At 37.3% G+C, this 27,599-nt stretch overlaps 3 protein-coding genes and 1 long non-coding RNA gene across 10 annotated transcripts; 2 read left to right on the top strand and 2 right to left on the bottom strand.

The window, feature by feature from the left end:
- The first annotated feature begins 2,563 nt into the window (after positions 1-2,563).
- LOC147937403 (uncharacterized) lies at positions 2,564-3,331 on the top strand. Its single transcript, XM_087468790.1, has one exon. The coding sequence runs from the start codon at positions 2,564-2,566 to the stop codon at positions 3,329-3,331; it is 768 nt and encodes a 255-aa protein (XP_087324916.1).
- A 4,330-nt stretch (positions 3,332-7,661) lies between these two features.
- LOC104720685 (uncharacterized) lies at positions 7,662-8,198 on the top strand. The gene has a single exon (XM_010438562.2). The coding sequence runs from the start codon at positions 7,662-7,664 to the stop codon at positions 8,196-8,198; it is 537 nt and encodes a 178-aa protein (XP_010436864.1).
- An 11,105-nt stretch (positions 8,199-19,303) lies between these two features.
- On the bottom strand, positions 19,304-22,258 carry LOC104719823 (uncharacterized). Of its 7 annotated transcripts, none has more exons than XR_015568286.1 (8): positions 22,142-22,258; positions 21,960-22,017; positions 21,818-21,886; positions 21,649-21,730; positions 20,907-20,999; positions 19,894-20,804; positions 19,727-19,775; positions 19,304-19,632 (listed from the first exon to the last, which is right to left on the bottom strand). It is a non-coding gene; the product is annotated as an uncharacterized LOC104719823 (long non-coding RNA). The 7 variants fall into 7 exon arrangements; XR_015568285.1 differs by having other exon boundaries at positions 21,809-21,886; XR_015568287.1 differs by lacking the exon at positions 20,907-20,999 and having other exon boundaries at positions 21,809-21,886.
- Positions 22,259-22,955: 697 nt separating this feature from the next.
- On the bottom strand, positions 22,956-24,871 carry LOC104719824 (protein LURP-one-related 17). The gene is made up of 2 exons (XM_010437807.3): positions 24,379-24,871; positions 22,956-23,509 (listed from the first exon to the last, which is right to left on the bottom strand). The coding sequence occupies exons 1-2, from the start codon at positions 24,658-24,660 to the stop codon at positions 23,126-23,128; spliced, it is 666 nt and encodes a 221-aa protein (XP_010436109.2). The 5' UTR covers positions 24,661-24,871; the 3' UTR covers positions 22,956-23,125.
- Positions 24,872-27,599: the final 2,728 nt, after the last annotated feature.

Raw genomic sequence — 27,599 nt, forward strand, 5'->3', positions numbered from 1 at the left:
GGCTGGGTAAGGAAGGTATAGCGGGTGCGGTTGAGTCTGGGTGGAATCATACCAGGAATTTCCGCATCCCTAGCTTTGTGGATAAGGTAAGGAATTGCAGGAATTCTATCTCTTGGTGGCGAAAGAATAATATAAGTTCTGGTCCCTCGCTTATTTCTTCCTTAAAGGCGGCTCTCCATGAGGCTAAAATGGATGATTCGATTTCTCAAAGGGAAATTCGGGACATTGAAAGGAAGTTAAAGGAGGCGTATCATGATGAAGAAATATATTGGCAACAAAAAAGCAGAAAATTCTGGCTCAGGGTTGGGGATAAAAACACTAAATATTTTCATGCTTCCACGAAGCAGAGGCGGGTGAGGAATAGGATTGTTGGTCTTTTCGACATAGATAATGTCTGGAACGATTCGCCGTCGAGTATGGAACATATTGCTACTAAGTACTTTGAGGATCTTTTTAAGAAGTCGGCTGGTAATGGCATTCCAGAAATGGTTAGAGAAATTAATCCTCTAATCACGGGGAGTATGAATAGAGATCTTACTCAGGATATTTCTGAGGCGGAAGTCCGTAAGGCTCTGTTTGCGATGCACCCGGAGAAAACTCCAGGCCCTGACGGCATGACTGCTTTATTCTTTCAACGGTTTTGGTCCTCTTTGAAAGGGGATTTGGTGTCTTTGGTTCAGGGATTTTTTAGGATGGATCGTTTCGATCCTCGTTTAAATGAGACAAATATTTGTCTTATTCCCAAGGTTGATAGACCGCAGCGGATGACGGAGTTTCGACCGATCAGTCTTTGTAATGTCAGTTATAAGATTATATCTAAAATCTTGTGTTTCCGGTTAAAACGGCTTCTACCTCTTTTGGTCTCTGAAACTCAGTTGGCCTTTGTTTCTGGTCGTTTAATAACTGATAATGTTCTGGTCGCTCAGGAGATGTTTCATGGACTAAACACCAATCAGAGGTGTCAGACGGAGTTTCTCGCTCTCAAAACGGATATGAGCAAGGCATACGATCGAGTAGAATGGGATTTCTTGGAGGCAGTTTTGGTCAAATTCGGTTTTACCAGGAAATGGATCTCGTGGATTATGTGGTGTGTCTCTTCTGTGTCATACCAAGTTCTATTGAATGGTCAACCCAGGGGTTCCATCCTCCCTCATAGGGGTCTTCGTCAGGGGGATCCCCTGTCGCCGTATCTGTTCATTCTTTGCACTGAGGTTTTGATAGCTAATATCAAGAAGGCAGAACGGGAAGAAAATATAACGGGTATCAAAATTGCCCGTGATAGTCCTACTATTTCGCACTTGCTGTTTGCTGATGACAGTCTTTTCTTCTGCAAAGCAGAGGCAACCGAGTGTAGTAAAGTAATGGAAATAATAGGAGATTATGGGAAAGCCTCAGGACAAGAGGTCAATCTTGATAAATCTTCTATTATGTTTGGGAAAAAAGTCCCTTCCGATTTACAACCTCAATTAAAAACCATTATGGATATTTCTAAAGAAGGCGGCATGGGCTCGTATTTGGGTATCCCTGAGAGCCTTCAAGGTTCGAAAACCAAGGTGTTTAGTTATGTTAAGGATCGATTAGATGACCGAGTAAACGGTTGGTCTACAAAGCTTCTTTCGAAAGGGGGCAAGGAGATTATGATTAAATCGGTGGCAACAGCACTTCCTACCCATGTTATGTCATGTTATAAGCTCCCGCAGGAGCTGACTTCCCGATTGCCGAGTGCTATATCTACCTTCTGGTGGAAGTCGAATGATAAGGCTCGTGGCATGCACTGGGTAGCTTGGGATAAAATGTGTAAAGATAAATGTGAAGGGGGTATAGGTTTCCGAGCTCTTGAACAATTTAATGATGCAATGCTGGCAAAACAGTACTGGCGTCTTATCCATTATCTGAATTCCCTAATGGCTCGAGTAATGTGTGGTAGGTACTTCAGGAACAAACACCCTCTTTCGGCTAAAAAACCATATCACCCTTCCTTTGCTTGGCGGAGTATCTACTCAACTAAGGTATTAGTGGAGCAGGGTGCGAGATGGGCGGTAGGCTCTGGCTGCTCCATCTCAGTGTGGCGGGATCCGTGGTTACTGGATACTCGTCCAAGACCAGCTAATGGTCGAGGTCGACTATTGCTTCCAAGTTTGATAGTTAATCATTTAATTAATCCATCTACGAAGGATTGGCATATATCTATTCTGGAGGAGTTTTTTGATCCGGAGGATATTCCGATTATTAGGAGTATCGCGGTCAGCAAAGTTTTTAAACCAGACTCTTTAGTTTGGCATTTTACTAAATCAGGGAAGTACTCCGTGAAGTCTGGTTATCGGTTAGCACGGGAATTAATCTCGAGAGTGGAAATTGGACCTACGTGCTGGCTCTTCGCGCCCATGCGTGGAAACTTGAGGTTCCCTCCAAGGTTCAACATTTTTTCTGGCAGATCGCTTCTGGAACTCTTCCTGTATTGGAACGGCTTGCACACCGTGGTGTCCGATGTGATATTCAGTGTAAGCGGTGTGGTCTGGAATCGGAAACCATTAACCACGCTCTTTTTAAATGTCCGCGATCAATGAGTATTTGGGAGTTGTCTCCTTTATCACTAGAAGCCGAAGGTTTTCCATATGCATCAATCTATGCGAATCTGGATTTTATTTATTGGCGGGCGGCAGGGCAGTCCGGGATTGCTGATATTTCTTTTTATCTCCCTTGGATACTTTGGTCGATATGGAAAGATAGGAATAAAAAGGTTTTTCAGGGTTTAGAGACAGAACCGACAGAGATTTTAAATCAGGCAACAAATGACAGATTATTGTGGGCTGAGGCCAAATCTCTCTCTGATAGTTTTTTAAATCCCCAGGCTTCTTTGGAAATTAGGGAGCCGTATATCCGTTGTCAATTTGATGGTTCATGGAAAAATTCGGATGTTTTACAGGGTTTGGGGTGGTGGTTTTGTGATGGGGATGATTCAACGATTCTTTTGGGAGCTCGGAGTCAGCGACGTGGCCTTACCCCCTTACATGCGGAACTACAAGCCTTGCTCTGGGCCATGGAGTCTATTTTGGAGGCAAGAGTGGATTGTCAAGCTTTTGAGACGGATTGTGCAGAGCTTATCGCGATGGTGCAGAAGCCCGACAACTGGCCAGCCTTTACGATTTTACTGGAGGACTTCTCTATTCTCAGATCTTCTTTCCCTTTCTTCACTCTGGACAAGATCCCTCGTGAGTCTAACGCAAGAGCAGATTGTTTAGCCCGGTCTTCAAGGACCTTAGTTTCTGAAATTTCTTTTGTAAACTCTTTCCCTCTGGTTTGGGCGACCAATCTCGGAGTTCTCTTTTAATTTTAAATGTGTGGTTGGAAAAAAAAAAGTTCTAAAAAGTAAATGATCAGATTCCATATATAAGAAAATCTGGTCTTTTATTGTTTTGGATCTGACACGATATGATGATGTAAAGTCATTTAGATAGTATGACTTTGAATGGGGAGTGGGAAAATGAATGGTTCTTCAGCTCAAGTGGTCTTTTCACTTATGTGTTCCCATTCAGCAACTGTAAAAACAAAAATAAAAAAAAAGTGAAGGAACACATGTAGATAAGAAACTCTTGTCTTTTAGTAAAAAAAGTGAATGAACCACTTTTGTGTAGATATGAGGGTGTTTCAAGTGAATGAACCACTTTTAACATTGATGTAGTTAGTTTTATTTTAGTAAATGAAAAGTTTCATACCTTTATGCTTTTGACTAAATTAGTTATAATTTTAATTAATCATAATGTTGGGATGTTTTTAGTTGTTAATTAATAAGGAAATCAATATAATTAAAAACTTTTATACATGGCTCATAACCTGTAATTTATATATATTTTAAAAGTATCTCTATATATGTAAACGTAAATTTAAATTTTTATAATAATTTATAGTAATGCTGTTGTAGTTAATTTTTTTTACTTATGTGAAAGAAATGCTAGTAAATTTTTTATAGCAAATAAGACAATATTATGAATAAAAAGTTAATAGCAAATAAGGTTTGTAAACTTTTAGTGAGGAAAAGTTATAATTGTATATGTATAATATTTTTATGTTTTTGACTAAGGTTTATAATTGTATATGTATAATATTATAAATGTTTATACCATCGACATATATTATATATATACACAATTATATAAGATTTATGATTCATGTCTACACAATAATGTAATACAAAATTATAAAAAAACTCAAATTTAGTATGTAAAAATAATTAATATTCATATAATACAATATTAATTAGAATCTACTTATGAAAAATTAAATACTAATTTTAAAATTAAAATATATTATTTTAAATTTGTACTGTATTTTGAACCATTTTTACCATTCAAACATAAATTTTAAACCGCTTGATCCACTAGATCCACACTTGTTTCACTAGATCCGCTAGATCCACTTTTTTCCGCTTGATCCGCTAGATCTGCTACGCCTGATACACTATCTCCATTCGGAGCCTATATATATGATAACACAAGTAAAGATGATGTTTAGATGTTAACCAGGTGTACAGAATATGGGATCCGACAACGATATTATAAAGAGTATTAATAAAACCTCTCTCCTCTTGCGATTAGGTCTAGCCTCCCTGCTACAGTTTTTGAGTTCTCAGATTTGCCTCTTCGGCGGCCACCACGGCGCTGTGAGAGGGCTCTTTAGATCCTTTCTTGTCTTTACTTTGTATTAGCGGTGGTAGTCTTTGAGATCTCTAGTGGCGAGCGAAGTGGTTGTGGCTCTTGCTTCGTAATGGTGGTTGTGAGGCTATGTTTCAGTTTCAACGTTTCTCTTAGATGGTGAATCTGACCTTGGGTTGGTTTGCCATTTGATTAGTGGCTGTCTCAACCGGATTTCATTGCACTAGCTTTTGTTGGGATGGTTCGATTGTTGGAGGATCGCCGATTATGTGGCCTTTAACCGTGACTTCGTTGTCTTCCTTGACCATGGTGTAAGCGTAACGCTCGCGATCCTGAATAGGATCGTAGGCCGTGGCTTGGTCCGAGATGGTAGGGAGATCTCAGACAAGTCGGGAGTAGAGATGGTAGGGAGATCTCGGACAAGTCGGGAGTATAGCTATGCATTAGCTCGGACAATGAGGGAAAACAAGCCAAGTAAGGAACAAAGATCGGTCAGCTCCGGAAAGCTCTCAGCCAGCTGCGGACAACTCTCGGCCAGCTGCGGACAGCTCTCGGCCAGCTGCGGACAGTTTGGCCAGCTACGATCAGCTGCCAGTCAGCTCGACCCAACTCGACCCAGCTCGGTCAGCTGTACGGTAGTGGACGGTGTGCAGGTCAGCTGGGGAGTTCGGGACCAAACAGGTATAGCTGAACGGACATGGCCGACAGGTATGGCCAAACGGACATGGCCGAACAGGTATAGCCAAACATGTGCGATCGGACGGGCTTGTCCGTAAGGTGCCTTTTGGGGCCTAGACTTCGGCCAACATCCTATATATAGAGGCCGCGACATTCATTTCGAGGCATCAGCGGAAATCGGAAAAAACACAGTGAGATCAAGAGAAAGATCGAAGGAAGGTTTCTAAGGCCGAAGAGTGCGGCGAGTAAGGTGGGAGTGACGGAGGTACGGTGAAATATCGACCTTATGGGTTCTGAGGGACAGGGTACTTGCATCATCTCGTATAAGCATATATAATGCTTCGGTTGGTCCAGTTGGTCGGAGGAAAGGGGGTGCGGCTCGGACGTGATACGGCCGAAATGATGCGCATACTACCTTCCTACCAACCAGCATGCCATCCGGGGTATCCGAGTACGGACGGTTCAGACAGAAAAAAGTAAATGCGGCTCAGCGGCTAGACGGGGATCTGTACAGATCCTCGGTACACCTTCCGAACTGATGCGCGAGATAACTCTCTACCGGCCGACCGCTGTATTGGACGGATGTTAGCACTTAGCATGTATTGCATGACATTGTACGACTTAAAAGAAATGTTATTGATGGCTACTTGGTTTTCAGGGAAGGAGAGTGATCGCGGGAAAGGAACTGCTTAGGCGCGAGACTCATGGTCGGGATGATGAGTGGTGGTGATATGGGTAGCTAGGATCGATTATACAACTTGTACTAGCTTATTATGCAAACTCATAAGTTGTATCGAATCATTTGATTATTTAATATAATACTGGAATGTTTGCTTTACTCTAAGTTATATCATGTAGACTCTAAATATTGAATTACAGAATGTGTAAATGAACTTTGTTTAAAGAATGGACCGTATAATATGACTAAGTAGAGAGTAAGGGACGAGAGAACCTCATCGGCCATCGAATCGCCGGGGTCGAGGTCTTTCAAGTTGGTATCACTTGAAATGGTCGTGGTGGTGTTCGCGTTGAAGATTTGGCGTTCATACCTCTATGGAGCCAAGGTTCAAATCTTTACCGACCAGAAGAGTCTAAAGTTCATATTCACCCAGTCGGAGTTAAATCTAAGGCAAATGAGGTGGATGGAGTTTGTCGCAGATTACGACTTAGACATCGCCTATCACCCAGGAAAGGCAAATCAAGTCGCGGATGCCTTAAGTAGGAGACGTTGCGATGTGGAAGCCGAGAAAAATCAAGAAGCATTGGTTTACATGATGAGGACTTTACATTTAAATGCATTGTCTAAGGAGTTTGAACCACTAGGCCTGGGAGCGGCCGATCAAGCAGAACTACTTAGTAGAATTCGTTTGGCTCAGGAAAAGGACGAGGAACTTAAGAGTTGGGCGGAGGATAATAAGACAGAAATTTAGACATCGAACAATGTTACCATTGTGATAAATGGACGGGTGTGTGTGCCGCAAAGTAAGGAGATAAGAGAGGAAATTCTAAAGGAAACGCACCAGTCCAAGTTTTCGATCCACCCTGGTTCGACCAAGATGTATCGCAATCTAAAAAGATACTATCACTGGAAGGGAATGAAAAGAGATGTGGCCGCCTAGGTTGCCAAGTGTAAAACCTGCCAACTCCTCAAGGTCGAGCATCAAGTGCCAAGCGGACTAGTCCAAAGTTTACCCATGCTGGAATGGAAATGGGATCCTGTGATGATGGACTTTGTGACCGGATTGCCTATGAGTAAGCTAAAGCATGATGCGGTTTAGGTAGTGGTGGACAAATTGACCAAATCTGCACACTTCATCGCAATCGCGGAAATAGATGGAGCCGAGGTAATCGCGGTCAGATACATCGAGGATATCGTCCGTTTGCACGGAGTGCCGGTGAGTATTGTCTCGGACCGTGATACGCGGTTCACTTCACATTTCTGGAAAGCTTTTCAAAAGGCGTTGGGAACAAGGGTGAACCTAAGTACGGCCTACCCCCCCCCCCAGAAACTGATGGGCAGTCCGAGAGAACAATTCAGACACTCGAGGACATGTTGCGAGCTTGTGTACTGGATTGGGGCGGAAGTTGGGAAAAGTACTTGAACTTGGTAGAATTCGCATACAACAATAGCTACCAAGCTAGTATTGGAATGTCGCCTTATGAAGCACTTTACGGACGTTATTCGGACCGGAGATTGTGGACGAGACGGCCAAAAAGTTGAAGTTCCTGAAAATCAAGTTGAAAGAAGCCCAAAACCGACAAAAAAGTTATGGGGACAAGCGTCGGAAGGAGTTGGAGTTTGAAGTGGGCGACTTAGTGTACCTTAAGGCGATGACCTATAAGGGAAAAGGGCAATTTACCAAAAGGAAAAAGTTGAGCCCAATGTTCGTTGGCCCGTACAAGGTGATCGAACGGATAGGCGCGGTGGCATACAAATTGGAGTTACCACCGAAGCTAGACGTCTTTCATAAGGTTTTTCATGTATCACAATTACGGAAATGCCTAAGTGAGGAGGACGAAGTGGTCGAGGACGTACCACGCGAGTTGCAAGAAAACTTGATGGTGGAAGCCACGCCTATTCAAATCATTTACCGAATGGTAAAGGGAATGCGCAGAAAAAAGATTAACATGGTGAAGATCTTATGGAACTGCGGTGGACACAAAGAAGCTACTTGGGAGACTGAGAACAAGATGAAGGCAAATTATCGCAAGTGGTTTAAGGAGATGAGTGAAGACCAACTTGATCCGGATTTGGGGACGAATCCCTTTCAAGGGGGAAGAATTGTAACGTCCGCGATCTTGAATAGGATCGTAGGTCGTGGCTTGGTCCGAGATGGTAGGGAAATCTCGGACAAGTCGGGAGTTTAGCTATGCATTAGCTCGGACAATGAGGGAAAACAAACCAAGTAAGGGACAAAGATCGGCCAGCTCCGGAAAGCTCTCGGCCAGCTGCGGACAGCTCTCGCCAGCTGCGGACAGTTTGGCCAGCTACGATCATCTGCCAGTCAGCTCGACCCAGCTCGACCCAGATCGGCCAGCTGTACGGTAGTGGACGGTGTGCAGATCAGCTGGGGAGTTTGGGACCAAACAGGTATGGCTGAACGGACATGGCCGACAGATATGGCCGAACAGACATGGCCGAACAGGTATGGCCGAACATGTGCGATCGGACGGTTGTGTCGTAAGGTGCCTTTTGGGGCCTAGAATTCGGCCAACATCCTATATATAGAGGCCGCGACATTCATTTCGAGGCATTAGCGGAAATCGGAAAAAAATATAGTAAAATCTTGAGTGAGATCAAGAGAAAGATCGAGAGAAAGGTTTCTAAGGCCGAATTGTGCAGCGAGTAAGGTGGTAGTGACGGAGGTATGGTGAAATACCGACCTTATGGGTTCTGAGGGACTGGGTAGTTGCATCATCGGGTATAAGCATATATTATGCTTCGGTTGGTTCAGTTGGTCGGAGGAAAGGGGGTGCGGCTCGACCGTGATACGGCCGAACTGATGCACACACTACCTCCCTACCGACCAGCGTACCATCCGGGGTGTCCGAGTACGGACGGTTCGGACGAAGAAAAGTAAACGCGGCTTGGCGGCTGGCCGGGGATCTGTACAGATCCTCGGTACACCGTCCGAACTGATGCGCGGGAAACTCTCTACCGGCCGACCGCTATATTGGACGGATGTTAGCACATAGCATGTATTGCATGACATTGTACGACTTAAAGGAAATTTTATTGATGGCTACTTGGATTTCAGGGAAGAAGAGTGATCGCGGGAAAGGAACTGCTTAGGCGCGAGACTCATGGCCGGGATGATGAGTGGTGGTGATATGGGTAGCTAGGATCGATTATACAACTTGTACTAGCTTATTATGCATACTCATAAGTTGTATCGAATCCTTTGATTATTTAATATAATACTCGAATGTTTGCTTTACTCTAAGTTATATCATGTAGACTCTAAATATTGAATCACAGAATGTGCAAATGAACCTTGTTTAAAGAATGGACCGTATAATATGACTAAGTAGAGAGTAAGGGACGAGAGAACCTCATCGGCCATCGAATGGCCGGGGTCGGGGTCTTTCAGTAAGCATCTGAGCCTCTTAGTTTGATTTTCTCTCTTCTGTTTATTGTAGATGTGGTTGAAGTTTGGCCCTTGATTGGGGAGTCTTGTGGTTTGGTTAGAGTTTCGATCTCGGATTTGGGCATAGCGGTAGGAGCGTTCTGATAGACTCCTGGCAAGGAATCTGCTCCCAAGAACACACTTGCAAGGTCTTGAAGATAAACAGACGGATTGATGATGATCAATGGATTGAAGATGCAGCGGAATGGAGAGATGAATGGCGATGAAGGTGAAATAGGTGGAATGCAGCGGATTTGAAGGGGAATTGAGATGTACTTCCAAGAGAGGTGAAAGTCTCTTAGACTACAGGCTTGGATATATCTTAGATATGACACACTAAGAAATAAAGAAGTTGAGAATATATTACACACTCCTCAGATCAAACAAGTAGAAAGAAGTTTTTGATTAAAATGTTTGATGGTTTACAAATAAGAGATACATGGTCTTTAAATAGGAGAAGGGGGGGGACGAAATAGAGAAGAGAAAACCCTAGACAACCTTGCAAGTTCAAGTTCAAGCTCATGCAAGATGTCTAGGAAATGACAAAACATTAAATGCAATGTTTGAATGAGAAAGAGATAGAAAATGGGCCAAAGCTTTGTAATGGGCTTTGGACCACGAATTGGGCTGGCAAAGGGGGTCTAAAAATGTTACTTAGGCCTCATTAAAAACCTTGTCAAGAAAACCCAATGGGACAAAACTTGACCAAGGGAAAAAGAGCACCAAAGCAACACTTTGCCCTTTACCGAGCACCTTGAGCTGTGAGCATGGTGAATGTGGTTTGAGTCACGTCTTCTAGCTTCTTGTCCAACTCCTTAAGTATTGCATTGATGGCTTGGTTGAACCTCTTGGACCGTGACCTTGTTATAGGACCGCCGGGACGATCAATGCTTCCTCCGCTTCTTCCGCTGGTACAAGCTGCTCCTCTGGTGCTTCCTCTGGTTCAAGCTGGTCCTCCGATGCTTCCTCAGGTTCAAGCTGCTCCTCTAATGCTTGCTCGGGTTCAAGCTGGTCCTCACGTCCGTGTGGTTTGGTTGAGCTGGCCATGGTTTCATCACGTTCTTTGTTGGGTTTTGTGGTTGCAAGTTGATGGTTTTAATTTCGGAGCTAGAAATTCCACGGTACGACTCGAAGAATAATATATCATCTTGACCCTTCCCTTCGTTTGTACCTGTTCATGTGCTTTTCGTCGCTTTGAACCCGTTTGTGTTGTTTGGTTGTGATTGCGTTTTATCTGCCCAGCCATTGTCTCGTCCATCACCCTTGCTCTACTTTTCCAGCCGTTGATTCCCATAAGGATGTTTCCCTTTATAAGCTTAGGCTTCGGCTTGTTAGAAGTTATGATAGTCTTAGTTGTTTGTAGTTGGCTCTTCTCTTGGGTGTTTTGTTCGATGTGGTAGATAGCTTCTTCGTTCCATCATTAGGCTCTTTTGAGTTCGGTTTTATCGAGAGGTTAGGCTATGCTCCTTGTCCTTGCTCTGCATGATCTGTTGAGATCTGATTGCTTTTAAGACTTCTACTCAGACGATTTTGGACGTTGTTGTCGTCATCGTCGCATTCGGAAGCGTTTTGAGTCTTTGCTTGCCGGGTTATGAAGTCTTTGGTTATGGTTCTAGAGATTGGTTCTCTTCATGAAAGGAGGTGGTTGATCTTAGCTTGGGGTTGGCTGTGGGCATCCTTGGTAGTTCTCATCTAAGTGTTTGAAGAGAAGAGTTTTTTTTGCATCTTAAGACTAGTGTATTGTTTAAGGGTTTATGTCTGGTTACCTAAATTTTTATTGAAGGGTTCATCCCCTTTTTGGGGTTCCTGGATAATCGTTCCCGGATAATGCATTTCACTACTTTGTAATTTGTTTTCGTTTTATGTTCTGGGAACTTCTGTTTGTTCGCCAGCTTAGTTTCCCTTTTATGGGCTTTAGATTCCAGAAATATCTTTGTTTTTCGCCGGCTAAGTTGTAATTCACCTTGTTTCTTTCTAAAATTTATAATATCAGCTGACAAAAAAAAAAAATGTTAACCGTTAGATATTTTTAATATAATCATATAAGACAAGTTATCATATATTAAATGCTGCAACACATAAATGTCGGCATTTAATTTTTATGTTCCTTTTTCTGTTTTACTGCATTCATTTCTAATCTTGGTATTGACTCCTTGAGATGGACACTTCGTAGTTTCGTATAGTCCCACAGCTCTTGTCCAATTTTAAAATGTGGTAATTTGGGGTAGGTAACATTTGTTTTTTCAGTACCATCATTACCATCATAACAAATTTACAAGTAAGAAAAAGTAGCTGCACCTGAGATAAGTTGTTCATTCTCAAATGCTCACGTGAATAAACCCCACTATTAAATTAGAGATGGGTTGGCCTAAGAAAGCTCCCAAATTCCCAACAAACAGTACACGAACACTTTGGGTTAGGTTAGACGTACGCCTAGACAAGTAATTTGCTCACTTTGAGTTGTTGAGCACATGTGTCCATCATATACATTAAACAAATTTATCAGCAGAATTTAGGCTTGCAAAATATAAACACTTTATTATTTCAAAGAGATTAATGTAAATATCAATATAGTTATGCTAACGTGTGGAAATACCATGTAATTTAAAAGTTTGGTATCTTAGTGATACTGTAAATCTATACAGTTTGACTTCAAAAAGAAAGGGAATAATAACAAAACCAAATGTCTTATTATTGTTAATATTGATGATTGAGTTATAGTATGCTAATTGAGTTATAACGTACGTAACATTTACATGATATACATAGAGATCTGATATGTGTGTGGATTGAGGAAAGATATTAGCTTTGTTTTATTATATCATTGTCTTATTATTTTATAACTTTACTGTATTTTTGTCTTCTTTATTGCCACTTACAAGAATATTTTTTTTTCTTCCTAAACTGTATTTTTTCTACAGAATTTGTAAAATAAGAATTTGACAGAATCAAATAATGTTATTTTAAATTTGGGTCACAAAAATTATCTGAAAAAATAATTTAATATGTAAAGATTAAAGATATTTATAACATACTACACGTTAGAATATCTTCATCACATTACAAAATACAAATTCAACGTATGTAACATTTACATTTAGCAATTACAATTTTTTTGCTATATATGTCCAAAAGGGATTTGTCTAAACTACAGGTTGTAAGGAAATATAAATTAAATGTTTTCAATCCGAATTCAAAAATTGTTAGTTGTAGACGAGCGATATCTCGGTGGCGGAAACAGCAAGTTCCTTACGGGAGGGATCTGATTGAGGATATTAAATGCCAATTGGAGGTGGCTCAGGTTGATGACGGGACGGGTCCGGAGGTTATTTCGGATCTCAACGCCCGTTTACGTGAGGCATGTCGGTATGAAGAGATACATTGGTACCAAAAGAGTAGGAATCGTTGGATGAGGGTGGGAGATAAAAATACTAAGTATTTTCAGGCTCAAACAAAACAATGCCGGGCCCGGAATCGGATAGTGGGCCTGTTTAATCAACATGGTGTTTGGTCGACTGAGGATCAAGATATTTGTGCTACGGCAGTGTCATATTTTGAGGAGTTGTTTGCTACAATTTCTCCGGATAATTTTGAGGAGGTGTTAAAGGAGGTCAAAACTGTTATCACAGACACGGATAACTCACGGTTAACGGCCCCTGCCACAGAGGCAGAGGTAAGGAAGGCAGTATTCATGATTCATCCGAACAAAGTCCCTGGTCCAGATGGGATGATAGCACTGTTTTTCCAGAAGGCATGGAAGGTGGTTAAGGAGGATATAGTCTCAATGGTTAATCAGTTCTTAGATGAGGGAGTTTTTGAAAAGGGCTTGAATCGGACACATATATGTCTTATACCCAAGGTGGCGAAACCGACTCGAATGACAGAGTTGCGTCCGATTAGTCTATCCAATGTAGGATATAAGATAATTTTGAAGGTCTTGTGCCAACGGCTAAAGCGGGTATTACCTGGACTAATCTCAGAGACCCAGTCTGCATTTGTTCCGGGACGATTGATCTCAGACAATATTCTGATTGCTGAGGAGATGTTTCATGGACTGTGTACTAATAACTCGTGTAAAGGTAAATTTATGGCTATAAAGTCGGATATGAGCAAGGTGTATGATAGAGTTGAGTGGAGTTTTGTTGAAGCTCTACTATGGAAAATGGGGTTTGCGGATCAATGGATTATGTGGCTAATGTTTTGTGTCTCTTCGGTTGAGTACAATGTTCTTCTTAATGGTCAACCTAATGGATTGATAGTCCCAGAGAGGGGGTTAAGATAGGGGGATCCGCTCTCTCCTTATATTTTTATCTTATGTACGGAGGTCCTGATTGCAAATATTCGGAAGACGGAGGAAGAAAAGCGAATTACGGGTATAAAGGTGACTGATAAATGTCCACCAATTACACATCTACTGTTTGCAGATGATAGCCTTTTCTTCGATAAGGTTGATAGGGACCAATGTGGGGTTGTGTTGAATATTTTAAAGTTGTACGAGGCGGCCTCGAGACAACAAATAAATTTTGACAAATCTTCAATTCAGTTTGGGCATAAGGTGGACGATTCATCTAAGGTGGAGATGCAGGAGGTCCTCGGGATAACCAAATTGGGTGGCATGGGGTCATATCTAGGTCTTCCCGAGAGTTTGGGACCGGTTGCAGAATTGGACCACTGGATGGTCCGCGAAACTGTTATCAAAGGGGGGGAAAGAGGTAATGATTAAATCGGTTGCAACTGCTGTACCGACTTTTCTGATGTCTTGTTTTCGGTTACCAAAAAAAATAACATCCAAACTTACGAGTGTTGTGGCGAATTTTTGGTGGAGTTCAAATGGCCAGTCTGGAGGTATGCATTGGATCGCTTGGGAGAAACTTTGCTGTAGCAAGTCGTTGGGTGGTTTGGGCTTTAAAAGTGTTGATGATTTTAACACGGTTTTATTGGCTAAACAATTATGGCGTTTGCTGGTTTTTCCGGACTCACTGTTTGCTAGGGTTTTTAAGAGTATGTATTACTGAAATTCGAATCCCATGGAACCAATATGGTCATACTCTCCCTCTTATGGATGGAGAAGCATAGTTTCAGGTCGTTCTCTGGTTAACAAAAGGCTTATTAAAAGGGTTGGCTCTGGGGAAACCATTTCTATATATGATGATCCCTGGATTCCAGCTTAATTCCCGAGAACAACTTTAAGTAAGGGTCCTTTTAAGGATCCCAATCTTCGATTGACTCTTTTGATTGATCGTCAAACGAATACTGGGCGTAGGGACTTACTTCTTGAGAATTTTGATCCCATGGACGCCGCTCTGATAGAAGCTTTGCCTTTAAGTAATTGCTCGAAGGACGATTACTGGGGCTGGCAATTGACTAAACATGGAACATATACGGTTAAATCAGGGTATGCGGTGGAACGGATAGCCATCCCGCACATATTTCAGGCTTTTGGAGCTGGTCCAGAGATTACTTCTCTTCTTGCCAAGATTTGGCGGGTCCCATGCCCACCAAAATTACAGCATTTTATGTGGCAAGCCTTGATGGGATGCATTTCGGTATCGGCTAATTTGCAACGACGCGGGGTCGATAGTGATGAGATGTGTACACGATGCGGGGCTGCGGTGGAGAATATAAATCATGCCATCTTTCTGTGCCCACCGGCTCGCCAGGTTTGGGCTTTAGCACATGTTCCGGTGGGGCCGAATCAGTTTCCTACGGAATTTGTTAATGCTAATGTGGATCATTTCTTGGGTCCTACAAACCCGCGTTCACAAGTTGCCGCTTTCTCTTGGCTAATGTGGTATATCTGGAAAGCACGGAATGCTTGGGTTTTCAAAAATCGGATTGAGCAACATGATGAAGTTGTCCGGGTGGCGGTAGGTGAGGCACAGACATGACCGCAGGCACAGGTGGAGACAGAGCTGGATGTGGTTCCCTCATCCCCTACCCTATTGCCTTCTCGGTCTCGGGGATGTCATGTTCCCCTCCTGTCGGTGTTCTCAGGTCATCGGTGTTTTGTGGATGGTTCCTGGAAAGAAACGGATGTTTTTGCAGGTGCAGGGTGGGTGTGTACTTCTTCAGGATCTCCTCCTATACACGGCGCAACCAATTTCCGGCGTAGTGTGTCTCCGTTACATGCAGAAGTGGAAGCTTTCATTTGGGCGATGTGCTGCATGATTGGCCATGATTTCCGGAAGGTGGTTTTTTTCACGGACTGTTCTAATTTGGTGAAGATGGTGTCTTCGCCCCAGGAATGGCTAGCCTTTGCAAATTACCTAGACGATATCCAGATGGACAGGGACGAATTTTCTTCCTTTTCTTTGGTTCAGGTTTCTAGAAATACTAATGTATGTGCGAGTTCTTTGGCACGTCGTGCGTGTTCCTCTCCGCATCCTATTTTGCTTGTAAACAATTTTCCCACAAATTAGCTTGTCTAAGCTGATTTCTTTTGTTTTGTTGACAAAAAAAAATCCAAATTCAAAAATTACCATGGAGGTCGCAATCTCCAAATGATATACGTATACTCATCCTTTGTCAAACATGTAAATACAAGAAACTTAGCTGTCTAAAAAGAATTATATATGTATGTGTGACTTAGATCTTGTATAATTTGACAAAATCCTCATTATTTTGGCCATCTACAGTACATACATAGGTCTTATGGATATGGTATGTTCTTTCTAGGAACTCTTTTGTCGAAGGCAAGCGTGGCTACCACTAATTGGGTAGTCACTAGCAGGTAGTCAGATTTTGGCCTTCGCAAGAATGGTTTCTGGATATACTGATTAGGAATATCTAATACTATATTATTATGTCAATATTAAGAATCAATTACTGTATTAGGTGCAGTCAAAAAAAAATTACTTATTAGGTAAGAACTTTAATTAAAGATGATGCAAAGGTCCCAAATCAAGCCACGTAATTTTGTTAGACCGACGACAATAATTTTTTGGTTAATTTTTTGTCCAGAATAAATTGATTGAAATAAATTATTGTTCAAGTAGAAAGTAGAAAGTACATTCTACCGTAAAATATGTTAACATGGTGAAGAAAGTATTAATAAAATGTGACAATTTATTGCAATATGTGTTTTTGTGAGTTTTAAAGATAAAAATTATATTTATAGTTTGTCAAGTAATTATAACAATTTTGTATAATCTAATAGCCTTGTTCCGAAATATATTAAAACCGAGAAAACATTGATTCTAAGCATTAAAAAGTTTTGTTACTGTTTCTAGATAAATATATTATGATTTTTTTGGATATTAAATTTATTTATAATGATAAGGATTATGTCTCGATATTTTTAACAGCAAACAGAAAAATATAAAATTAGAAAGCATACTCCTTATCAATATTCCCATTTTTTAATCAATAATCACGAAAAGGAATAGATATAATCTTTATACTAATTTGGTCTCATTTCTACTTTTATGTATGAATATATATAAGTCAATATTTATTACAATTATTAAATTTTCTCTTAAGAAGTTATAGATAATTCAAGGATAATATACTTCATTTTATAATTAATTATAATAACTATTGAAAGCTTGTTGTTTAAATTATTATGGTACTAATAATAACAAAAACTAACATTTCATTTTATATGATTTCATTAATAAGTTATATATATATGTTCTTTATTTTATTAATTGATATGTTTTTATAACCTTTTTAAAATATTTTATTTATATTGATTTTCAGAAATCAATATATTTTTTGACTTGTATATTTGCAAGTATACTTTCACTGCATTAAAATAATATGTAATTAGTTATATTAACACGTGAAAGCCCAAATATGTGTGAATGCAGAATTTTTCTTTTACACCTTATAGATTTTCGATTACAAAATGTTTTTATTTTTCTTGTCTAGCAAGTATCTCCAAAAGTTTCCCCATACCCACATTAACTTAAATTCGTTACATATATTTTATATTTTAAGAAGAATGTCTTTCAAATTTTCTTTTCGATAATTTGTAGTTAAAATATTTACTGTTTATATAAAAAAGTGAAAATATAGTTTTTCATTTTATTTATTAGCATTCGATAATTTGTTACTCAAATTCATTTGAAAGTTTAGTCTTTACGCTTGTAAACGGTAAAGTCTAAAAATGTGTAATAATAATATGTAATATATAATTTGAAAAAAAAAACTATTATGTTTTATGTGTTTTGGGGCAACTTATGCTTGAGTTTTTAAGTAGAGTTCAACATATATATTTTAGAGTTTATAAGTATCATCCTGATTTTATGTTTTATCTATAGATATAAATTTATACAATTTTACAAGTTTGTGTGGAAAAACTAGACTATTTTCTCTTTAATTTTTTCAGTGAAAAACTCATTATGTTTTCGGTTACATCTTCTATTGGAATATGATAACTTCCAAAACAAAATACCCACTCCTAATATGAATACAAGTTTCTTTGAATATCTAACTTAAATCTGGTGGTATCAGTAGTGTTCAACCTCAAGTTATATGTTTAATCATATAAAATACCAAGCATTAAACAAACGATTAGAATTTGAAATCCTATCTACATCCTCATAACCAATCATAAAAATTGATAGTATATCTTTAATTTGATATAATTTACCACACTAACTATTTCGAAACGCAAAATGATATATCATCCAAAGAATGATGATAAAAGAATTATCGGACTACCAACCAAAATGCAAGAACGGTGTTCTTGACCATACATATTTTATAATCTAACACAAAGCTGAAAAACTATATTTTATGCATGTTCATGACCATACAGAAACTATGTTTTTCAACAAAACTAACATTGAAATTCGAGCTGTGCGTTTAACACAAACAAACAACAACAACAATAACAACAACAAATATTAAAAGGTAAAAATGGAATTTATACCGAAAGACTACAACTGAATTTTGACATCAATCATAAAGAAAAGTGTGATTAAAACAAAAGGCATAGAACAGAATAAAGAATACACATTGCATTCTAACCAAATACACCAATCATTCGATAGAGTTCCATTCTAACCAAAAGATAGGCACTAGTGTTGTAAAAAGATTAAGGCAGAGAGTACAACAAGTGGTAAAAACTAACATAATAATCATACAAGTGTATGATGCAAATTTTGAGAATGTCAGTTAACATGTTTGTACCAATCACCAAGGATTGAGAACATAACAAAAACAAATCCATTCATGATTTAACTAAAATACTATTATAATCTGTACGAGTCTCAACTATGTTCATCTATTTCGTAAAACAAGAGAATTTATGACATTTTCAGTTAGTGTATGGATATAGTAAACACTCAAGCCAAGGGGTATAAATTATAGAATCTAACACAGTATTCATTATAGAGTATAATGAAGAATTCCAAAATGTGGTTTCACATGCTTAGAACAATCACCAAGGGTTCAGAGCATAACGCAAAACAAAGACATTCGAGATCAATATTATTACCATAATTCAGTTAGTATAGATATAGTAAATGCAGAATTCCATAATGTGGTTTCACATGCTTAGAACAATCACCAAGGGTTTAGAGCATAACGCAAAACAAAGACATTCGAGATTCAATAATATTATTACCATAATGTGCAGTACTATCACAGACATTTTAAAATAAGTAACTACAGTAGATCCCAAGATGCATCTATTTCATTAAATGAAAAAAGTTATTTATACATACAAACACCAAAACAGAGATATTAAGTTTTTTCAACACACAATATAATGTTTCAAAAGCCAAAGTAAAATCAACCTTTAACTCAGTGGATGATGCAAAATCCTAGGATGTCATTCACATGTTTAAAACAATCACCAAAGTTTTAGAGCACAAGGCAAAAAAATACTTTCAAGGTTCAAGGAACACAAACACAATCTACATAACTTAAATATCCACTATATAGGATAAAAGAGCTTATGATACACAAGCACTAAAAGAGCTTAAATATCTACGAGAGACTCTACATCCACTATATAGGATAAAAGAGCTTATGATACACAAGCACTGAAACATAGAGAATCGTAAAATTATAATACACAATGTACTCATCTAGAAACGCAAGCAATTTTTATGATTTTCAAACCGAAAATAATACCTAGTCTCTCGAATTGTGGAATCTGTTCCCAACTGCGTCATCATTAAGGGTTGATAAAAGCACCAGAAACTACCACTTTGGAGTTCAGCATGCTGTATGTGTCTCTCACTTGTGATTTTCATATACTAAATTCAAACAAGTTTGGAAAGCACTTAAACAAAAATAAAAAGGTTTGAAAGCATATACCTATCAAAAGTCTTGACAATCTGAACACCGTAACTTGAGAAGCACATACCTGAAAGAAAAAGAAAAAAGAATTTGTTAGTCTTCATTTTATGTGAATGTCATATACTTACCTCGTTGGGCTAAACTTCTTTAAGTCGTACGTTGGTCAAAGTTCTGGTCATTTTTACCATGAAACAAGTCTTAAGATTTCTGTAGTCCGCTCCATCCAACATATCGCAACTCATTTCCTTACATGCATGCACTACCCTTCCAATGTCTTTTAACTCCTTTGTCTTATGGTTTTTCCAAGCTGATGGTACCAATCAGAACTCTTTGGTTCTTTTATGTCATGTCTTATGGTTTTTACCAGCCGAGGGTACCAAACTTTGAGAACTCCTTGGTTCTTTATTCATGCCTTATGGTTTTTACCAGCCGAGGGTACCAAACTTTGAGAACTCTTTGGTTCTTTATTCATGTCTTATGGTCTTTACCAGCCGAGGGTACCAAACTTTGAGAACTCTTTGGTTCTTTATTCATGTCTTATGGTCTTTACCAGCCGAGGGTACCAAACTTTGAGAACTCTTTGGTTCTTTATTCATGCCTTATGGTTTTTACCAGCCGAGGGTACCAAACTTTGAGAACTCTTTGGTTCTTTATTCATGTCTTATGGTCTTTACCAGCCGAGGGTACCAAACTTTGAGAACTCTTTGGTTCTTTATTCATGTCTTATGGTCTTTACCAGCCGAGGGTACCAAACTTTGAGAACTCTTTGGTTCTTTATTCATGTCTTATGGTCTTTACCAGCCGAGGGTACCAAACTTTGAGAACTCTTTGGTTCTTTATTCATGCCTTATGGTTTTTACCAGCCGAGGGTACCAAACTTTGAGAACTCCTTGGTTCTTTATTCATGCCTTATGGTTTTTACCAGCCGAGGGTACCAAACTTTGAGAACTCTTTGGCTCTATGTCTTTTGTCTTAAGACTTATTTAGCCGTTGGATAATCCAATACATCGCAACCTCTTTTCCAATTCCCAACATGCATGCACTACCAAGCCAACAGTTCACGATTTTGCTCGGGACAATGTTCCCAAAATAGAACCTGACAGAACACTATTAGATTAATGTCTGTCAATGATCTGTTTTGGGTTTTAAAAGAAAACAAAAACATCAAAACTTAAAGACCCAAAACTTTAAAAGCAACCTCTTTTCCAATTCCCAACATGCATGCACTACCAAGCCAACAGTCCACGATTTTGCTCGGGACAATGTTCCCAAAATAGAATCTGACAGAAGACTATGTAGATTAATGTGTGTCAATGATCTGTTTTGGGTTTTAAAAGAAAACAAAAACAAAAACATCAAAACTTAAAAGCCCCAAAACTAAGAATCCGCAGACCAAGTAACCAAAACCAAAAACGGATCTGGATTCTTATTAAAGTGAAGAAATTTTTTGTTGTTGGATCAAGAACACAAAAACAAAACAAAATCTTGATTCTAAGATCACAATGATACAAAAGTCAATTGCTTAAATATATAAAAAAAAAACAATAAATCCGAACAGAAGTGGACTGATCAATTGTACCCCATTTGATTTCAGTCTTCAAAAACTTGAAAACACAAAAAAAACCTGATTTGCAAATCATTGTATCATGATTCAAAGAACCTGATTTAGTGTCATCTTTATAATCAGAATTACATGACCATACACAATGGACAAGTTCGTCTCTGTAAAACATTAACTCTCTTGGTGATGATACAACGCAAACAAAGCCATAAAAAAATCCTTGTTAAAGAATAGAGTTCTCACTAACTAAGTGAATAAAACATTTGAATCAAAAACAGTTCAATAAGCTCCGTAGTAGTAGAGAATCAAATCAATTGGCAAAAAAAAAAAAAAAATAAAAAATTATACACGAAGCGAGGATCAGAGGAAGAAATCTAACCATGAGGAGGAGGAAGAAACCAAGCCGCCGATTAAATAGTTTCGTGCCGAATCAAACCAAACAGAACAAACAAACCCTAGATCTGTACAACATAAGAACAATTAGTCAATTTGAAAACCCTAACAAAAAAAAACATGAATAGAGGATCAGAGGAATGAACCTTAATTACCAAATAATCACGACGGAGAAGAATCCCAGCCGACTGAACTAGTCTTGTGCCTGAATTAACCGAAGAGATCTGTACAACACAAGAACGATTAGAAAATTCAAAACCCCTAAAAAAATAAACACATAGGATCGGAGGAAGAAACCTTATCAAGTCACCACGAGGAAGAAGAAGAAGCCCAGTCGATTGTAATGGTTTCGTGCCTGAATCATATCAAAATCAAAACCCTAAATCAATATAAGAACGATTACACATAAATTTATACAAATCCTGAAAACAAATTAGCGATACAGAGAAATTGAAATTCATATCATAAGATTACTCAACGTGAATCGTCGAATCGAAGCATTCTTCATGCGAAAACCCCAAAGCGAGAAAAAAAAAAATTGGGAGAAAAAAGAAAAATAAAAGCGTTTCTAATTTAGGGGCTCCAGAGGTGATTCCTCCTCTTTAACCCCGACATGTATATCGCCGACATAACGCATTTCTTTAACGGCTATTTTTGTATCTGGATCGACCGTTGATTCATTGTATATTTTAATCTAATGGTTCTGTATTTTTCACGATTAAAAATAATATATTTCTTTTTAGTTGGCAATATAAACAAACACAAAAGCAAAAACATTTTATCTTGAACGGGTTTGTGGTTATCTCCATAATTATATAAAGAAGGCCCAATAAGGTCCATTACTTTTAAATTCCTAATTTAAACTTGTCTGTAAAGATAATTACGCCAGAAGTCATTTTAAACCTGTATGTGCCTATTTTGGAGACTTTTTGCATAAAAGGTACATACATTTATAGTACATTACTAAAATACTAATTAGTACTAAACTTATATTATTAAACAATAACTTTTGAAATTGAAATAAATTACGGCTCTATGAAAATAATTTTTATAAACAAAATAGGGCCTCAACTGTATTTAGCTTTAGGCCTCATTTTAGTTCCTATGTTTCTGAGATATCTAAAAAAGGTTTATAAAAATGTGTGATCATACTCAGTGGATACATAGGTGATGGGGTATTTTAAGAAAAATTCTTGGATTCACTCCCTCTTATTCATCTCCTCTTAATCAACCAATCCAATTACAACAATATGCCATATCATATTATATTTTAAAAATAAATCAAAATTAAAATAAAATATAAAACATTGTATTATTTCAAAGAGATTAATGTAAAAACAATATAGTTTTGCTAACGTGTAGAAATATCATGTAACTTGAAAGTTTGATAATTTAGTGATACTGTAAAATAGTGCTATACAATTTGACTTAAAAAATAAAGGACAAAAAAAAACTGGTTTATATTAAGAGAACATTTGGTCTAATAACAAAACCAAAGCCATTGCCAAACAGGTGTTAAAACCAGGATCAACAACAAGATCAAAAACATCTGAACCGAACCGGACTCCTTTGGTTCTGACCTCTTTCCTTTTGATCTCCACCACTGTCTTGTTCAATGGGACGTGCACAATTTTACATGATTTACATTTGTACGATCCTTTGACGATGTAAGAATTCTTCTTATCGAACGATCCTGAAAATACGTATGCTAAAATGTCGGATTTATTGCTCAGAATATTCATCTTTAAGTTCTTCCTCATGTACCAGATCGGGCACTTCGGTATTTTTGTTTCTCCATTTGTATCCTTTGCTTCATATATTCCCCAACTATTTACTAGCGCAATTTTCTGAAAAATACAAAGGCAATTTTGATACGTGATCAGGATGACTATAACATTTAAAATGACTCAAAATAGTGTCTATAGTCTGTAAAGTGGCATCGAGTATTGTCTATAAAGTTGCATTGCATTGAGTAAAAATGGATATCTAGATCGACGGTGTAGTCACATCGAGTATTGTCTATAAGCTGAATGAAGTTTTGTATATAAAAATATTCCCAATGAATATGACGGGTTATACGAAATTCTTGCCAATAGAATTGTCCACATGCAGAATACTTATGTAATTTTGACGTGACCTATTGTGGACGGTGTCACGGTTGTGTAGTTGGTCCTACTCAATCTTAATTTATACTAGAGTATTCATAATATCTTCGTTCATGCATATCTTCAATCGCTAAAAACAAAACGTCTTCTACAAAATCGGCTAAAAAATAAATGTCTATCAGCAAAAGTAAATTTCTCTACATTCATTGATTACAATAATTATCAACATATATATCGCGACCTCTCAAGTATTTACAAATAAATATTCCCAATTCTGAAGATAATTGGCAAATCGATCCGATACTTATAGCTAGAGTGATCGGTAATTAATTAAGATATTAAAAGTATTTCTACACCTCCTTTTTTTGTATAAGTGCAAAGATATATGTTAATTCAGATTTTGTAGACGTGGTTGATTCTTAAATTAACAATCTAATATAATGTCAATGTGATATTATAAAATTCTAAGAGAAAGGAGGTGTTTGTACAATATATAATTCACATATATGATATATATATATATATATATATCTAAAACACGTTTATATATATGATATAAGTTTCTTGTAGACTTGTAGATGATGTGTCATGAACTCATGTGTATATGTTACCTTGGTACGTTGCATGAGGAGGAGGGAGTTTCCATCTTTATCCATGAGGATGAGTTCACCGGGTCGGGTTCGGGCATAATTATCGACCCGGTAAATCAAATCTCCATTTGAATCTATCACCGTGAATCCTTCGCAACTCACCAAAAGCGATTTTCTCCACACCGTGAGTGTAGTACACGCCCCTTCAGGCTCTGCTGCGGAGACGGTGACTTTGGACTCCGGAGACGACGGTGCATCTTCACCGTGGACCGACCTCGACCGATGCTTCAAGAAAGGGAACATGATCAGTTTTTGGTGTTCTTGATTTACTATTTTAATTTAAGAAGGTTTGGATCTAATTAATCTCAAAACGAATATGGTAAGGTTAGGTGTATGAGAGAGATATATATAGAGATCTGATATGTGTGTGTGGATTGAGGAAAGATATTAGCTTTGTTATATGGGCGAATTTGCGTAGTGACCAAAATAGGAAAAGGTGTTAGGCCATGTTTATAGGGAGATCACATGGGGTGTTCTTAGGCACTTTAAAAATGAAAATAATTGAATAGTGGGCTTAAGATCAGGCTCATTGATCTTATTCTAAAACTGTTTTTGGACTTGATCTTGTGTGACGTGTCTCTCTCGGATTGGTTAAAAATATATGGAATAAATTTGGACATTAATCTATGTATTAATTAAATAAAATGTTTGTCTTGTTTAATTAATTAAGTAATATGTTTGTTTGTTTTTTTAAAAAATTTCATTTACAATGTTTTTTTGGTTCATAAAAATATGGCATTGTATTTTGAATTTTAGTAAAAGTTTTATAAGTTTGCAATTAAAATGTTATTTTATAAATTTTTGTAATTGTAATATGTTTAAGAATATTAATAAATATTATATTATTAAATAGTATTAAACATTCTTAAATTTTTTATTAAACATTAATCTATGTATTTATTAAACATTCTTAAATTTCTATAAGAATATTATATTATTAAATATTAAGATCTTAAACATGTTCTTCCAATAACTAACTTTTTAACAAAAGTTCTTAACTACTTATCTTATATTATTTTCACAATATTTATACTCTAAGAATACTCTAAACTGATCTCCCTATAAACATGCCCTTAAGAATATAGCACTAAACAGAGAAATTAAATAAGTATGAAACCAGCAGAGTGATATTACCATTTTAGTCTCAGGTGGTGTACACGCGCTATGAATGTGGCATGTTGAGGGGGGACGTGGCATGCTACTTGGGTAGGATCTGTAGTGACGAAGTGTAAATGATATTATGTCAAATCAATAACATAACCTTGAATAAAATTTACAGCGGGTTAACCCAAGCAGGTTAATAAGGGCTGTGTAATCGTTACTTGTAAGGGGGCAGCACAGAAGACCTCATCCACATGTTAATAAAGTTGACCACAATTCTAGTCATACATAAATAAAATTTTATATGGAATAGAATTTCGTGTGTAGCAATATAGTATAGTACGATGCCATCTTCTCAACCCATTTTGTAACAAGTACAGAAAACGCATCAAATAGTTTCATCGTAGCAAGCAGTATGTAAAAGCATTAACCGTTTGCTACTATGGGATACTAAACCCTACAAGATGGTATTCAGTCAACCCAAGCAGGTAGGCTAGTAAGGGCTGTGTAATCGTTACTTGTAAGGGGGCAGTACAGAAGACCTCATCCTTTACATGTTAATAAAGTTGACCATAATTCTAGTCAAACATAAATAAAATTTGATATGGAATAGAATTTCGTGTGTAGCAATATAGTATAGTACGATCAATTTCATTAAATTCAGTGAACCAGCTTAAACGCAAACCCACCGAAGCATATAACCTATTGTTCAATACGAGAATAATGTATACTCATACTAAATGTAGTCCCACGCGGAGGACATATCAAATACTATTCTACTTACATTCTGCAATCGGAACCGAATGGCCACTCTTATGCCCAATCGCAGCGAAGCTCTTATTTCACATTCGCCGGCGGTATGACCAAGGATCGTCGGTGAATATGGGACGTTGTTTAAAGCAACAATCGCCGCTTATTATTTCTTCTTCGTGTCTCGGTTCTTGTTGTTGTCCTTATCGGCGCAAAACAATCTTCACGGCAATATAACACGTAAGCCCTGGTGTTAGACATGATATTAATCAGACATCTTTTCGACTTCAACAGTTACAAGATGAGAGAGAAAAGGTAGGCAATGATCATGCAAAAAGGCTAAAGAAGTAAATCATATATGAAAAGTAAGGTTTTGCTCACTCTTTATTGGTCCATTTGGCAATATAATTTTAACAAAAAAATATTTATATTAAAATATAAATTTAAAAACAATTAATTTTCACATTTAATTCACATAATATAAAACTGAAATCAGATAAATTCTCCCTATAAATTATGAATTAACTTTATTTCTCCATTAAGTTGTATTAATCAATTATATTAAAAAAACAATAAATTAGAATTGTAACTCTTATTTTTCTAAATGTAGTTTTTCATCATTTCTCTTTCTATAAATATTCATTATCTTATTCTCTTAATCTATCACTCTTTCATTCTCTCATTTTCTCCCGCTACTTTCAAATTTTTTTTTTTGTTTTATATTTTTTTTGTTATTATTGTTGTATGGATTATAAAAAATCAAATCAAATATCATTGTAAAAGCTTAGTTTTAGAGTTTGTATGATATGTATATCTTATATATATATATATTAATCTTTAAAAAGTTTATCTCCATTTTTTATTTTATATTAATATTTTATAAATCATTATTTTCATACTTTCTTACAATATTCACCACACAACAAGATAATGAAGTTGAAATGATCCATATCTAATTATCTATTATGTCTCTAGTTATCCCACATATTCATGTATCATTTTTAATAATTTATAAAGATCAATATAATATTTAAAGATCAATATAATTATCCATTTATCTATTTATAAAGACTATTTTGTTTTGTGATTCAATTGATAAATCTGCAAAGATCAATATAATATATATATCTTTTTTTGATTTGAGGTTTTTGAAAACAAAAAAAAACATAATTAAACCATTGGTTTTTGTGTCTTTTATCAAAATAAAAAATGATCCAAAAAAGAAATCATATTCAACTGAAACTTAAATATAAAAATAAAATATAATATTAAAAATACTATTTAACTAAATTCTCTAAAGATAAAACCATTAGTATGAAATCTAGCACTAT

The sequence above is a fragment of the Camelina sativa genome, chromosome 10 (assembly GCF_030686135.1).
Source record: "Camelina sativa cultivar CO46 ecotype springtype chromosome 10, ASM3068613v1".
Classification (NCBI taxonomy): domain Eukaryota; kingdom Viridiplantae; phylum Streptophyta; class Magnoliopsida; order Brassicales; family Brassicaceae; genus Camelina; species Camelina sativa.

What these genes read in the sequence shown, in the direction of transcription:
- LOC147937403 (XM_087468790.1), top strand. Translation starts at nt 2,564, where the DNA reads ATGAGTATTTGGGAGTTGTCTCCTTTATCACTAGAAGCCGAAGGTTTT.
- LOC104720685 (XM_010438562.2), top strand. Translation starts at nt 7,662, where the DNA reads ATGACCTATAAGGGAAAAGGGCAATTTACCAAAAGGAAAAAGTTGAGC.
- LOC104719824 (XM_010437807.3), bottom strand. Translation starts at nt 24,660, where the DNA reads ATGTTCCCTTTCTTGAAGCATCGGTCGAGGTCGGTCCACGGTGAAGAT. An exon ending in TCCTCATGCAACGTACCAAG is followed by an intron (nt 23,510 to 24,378) that starts GTAACATATACA and finishes TGTATTTTTCAG; the next exon opens with AAAATTGCGCTAGTAAATAG.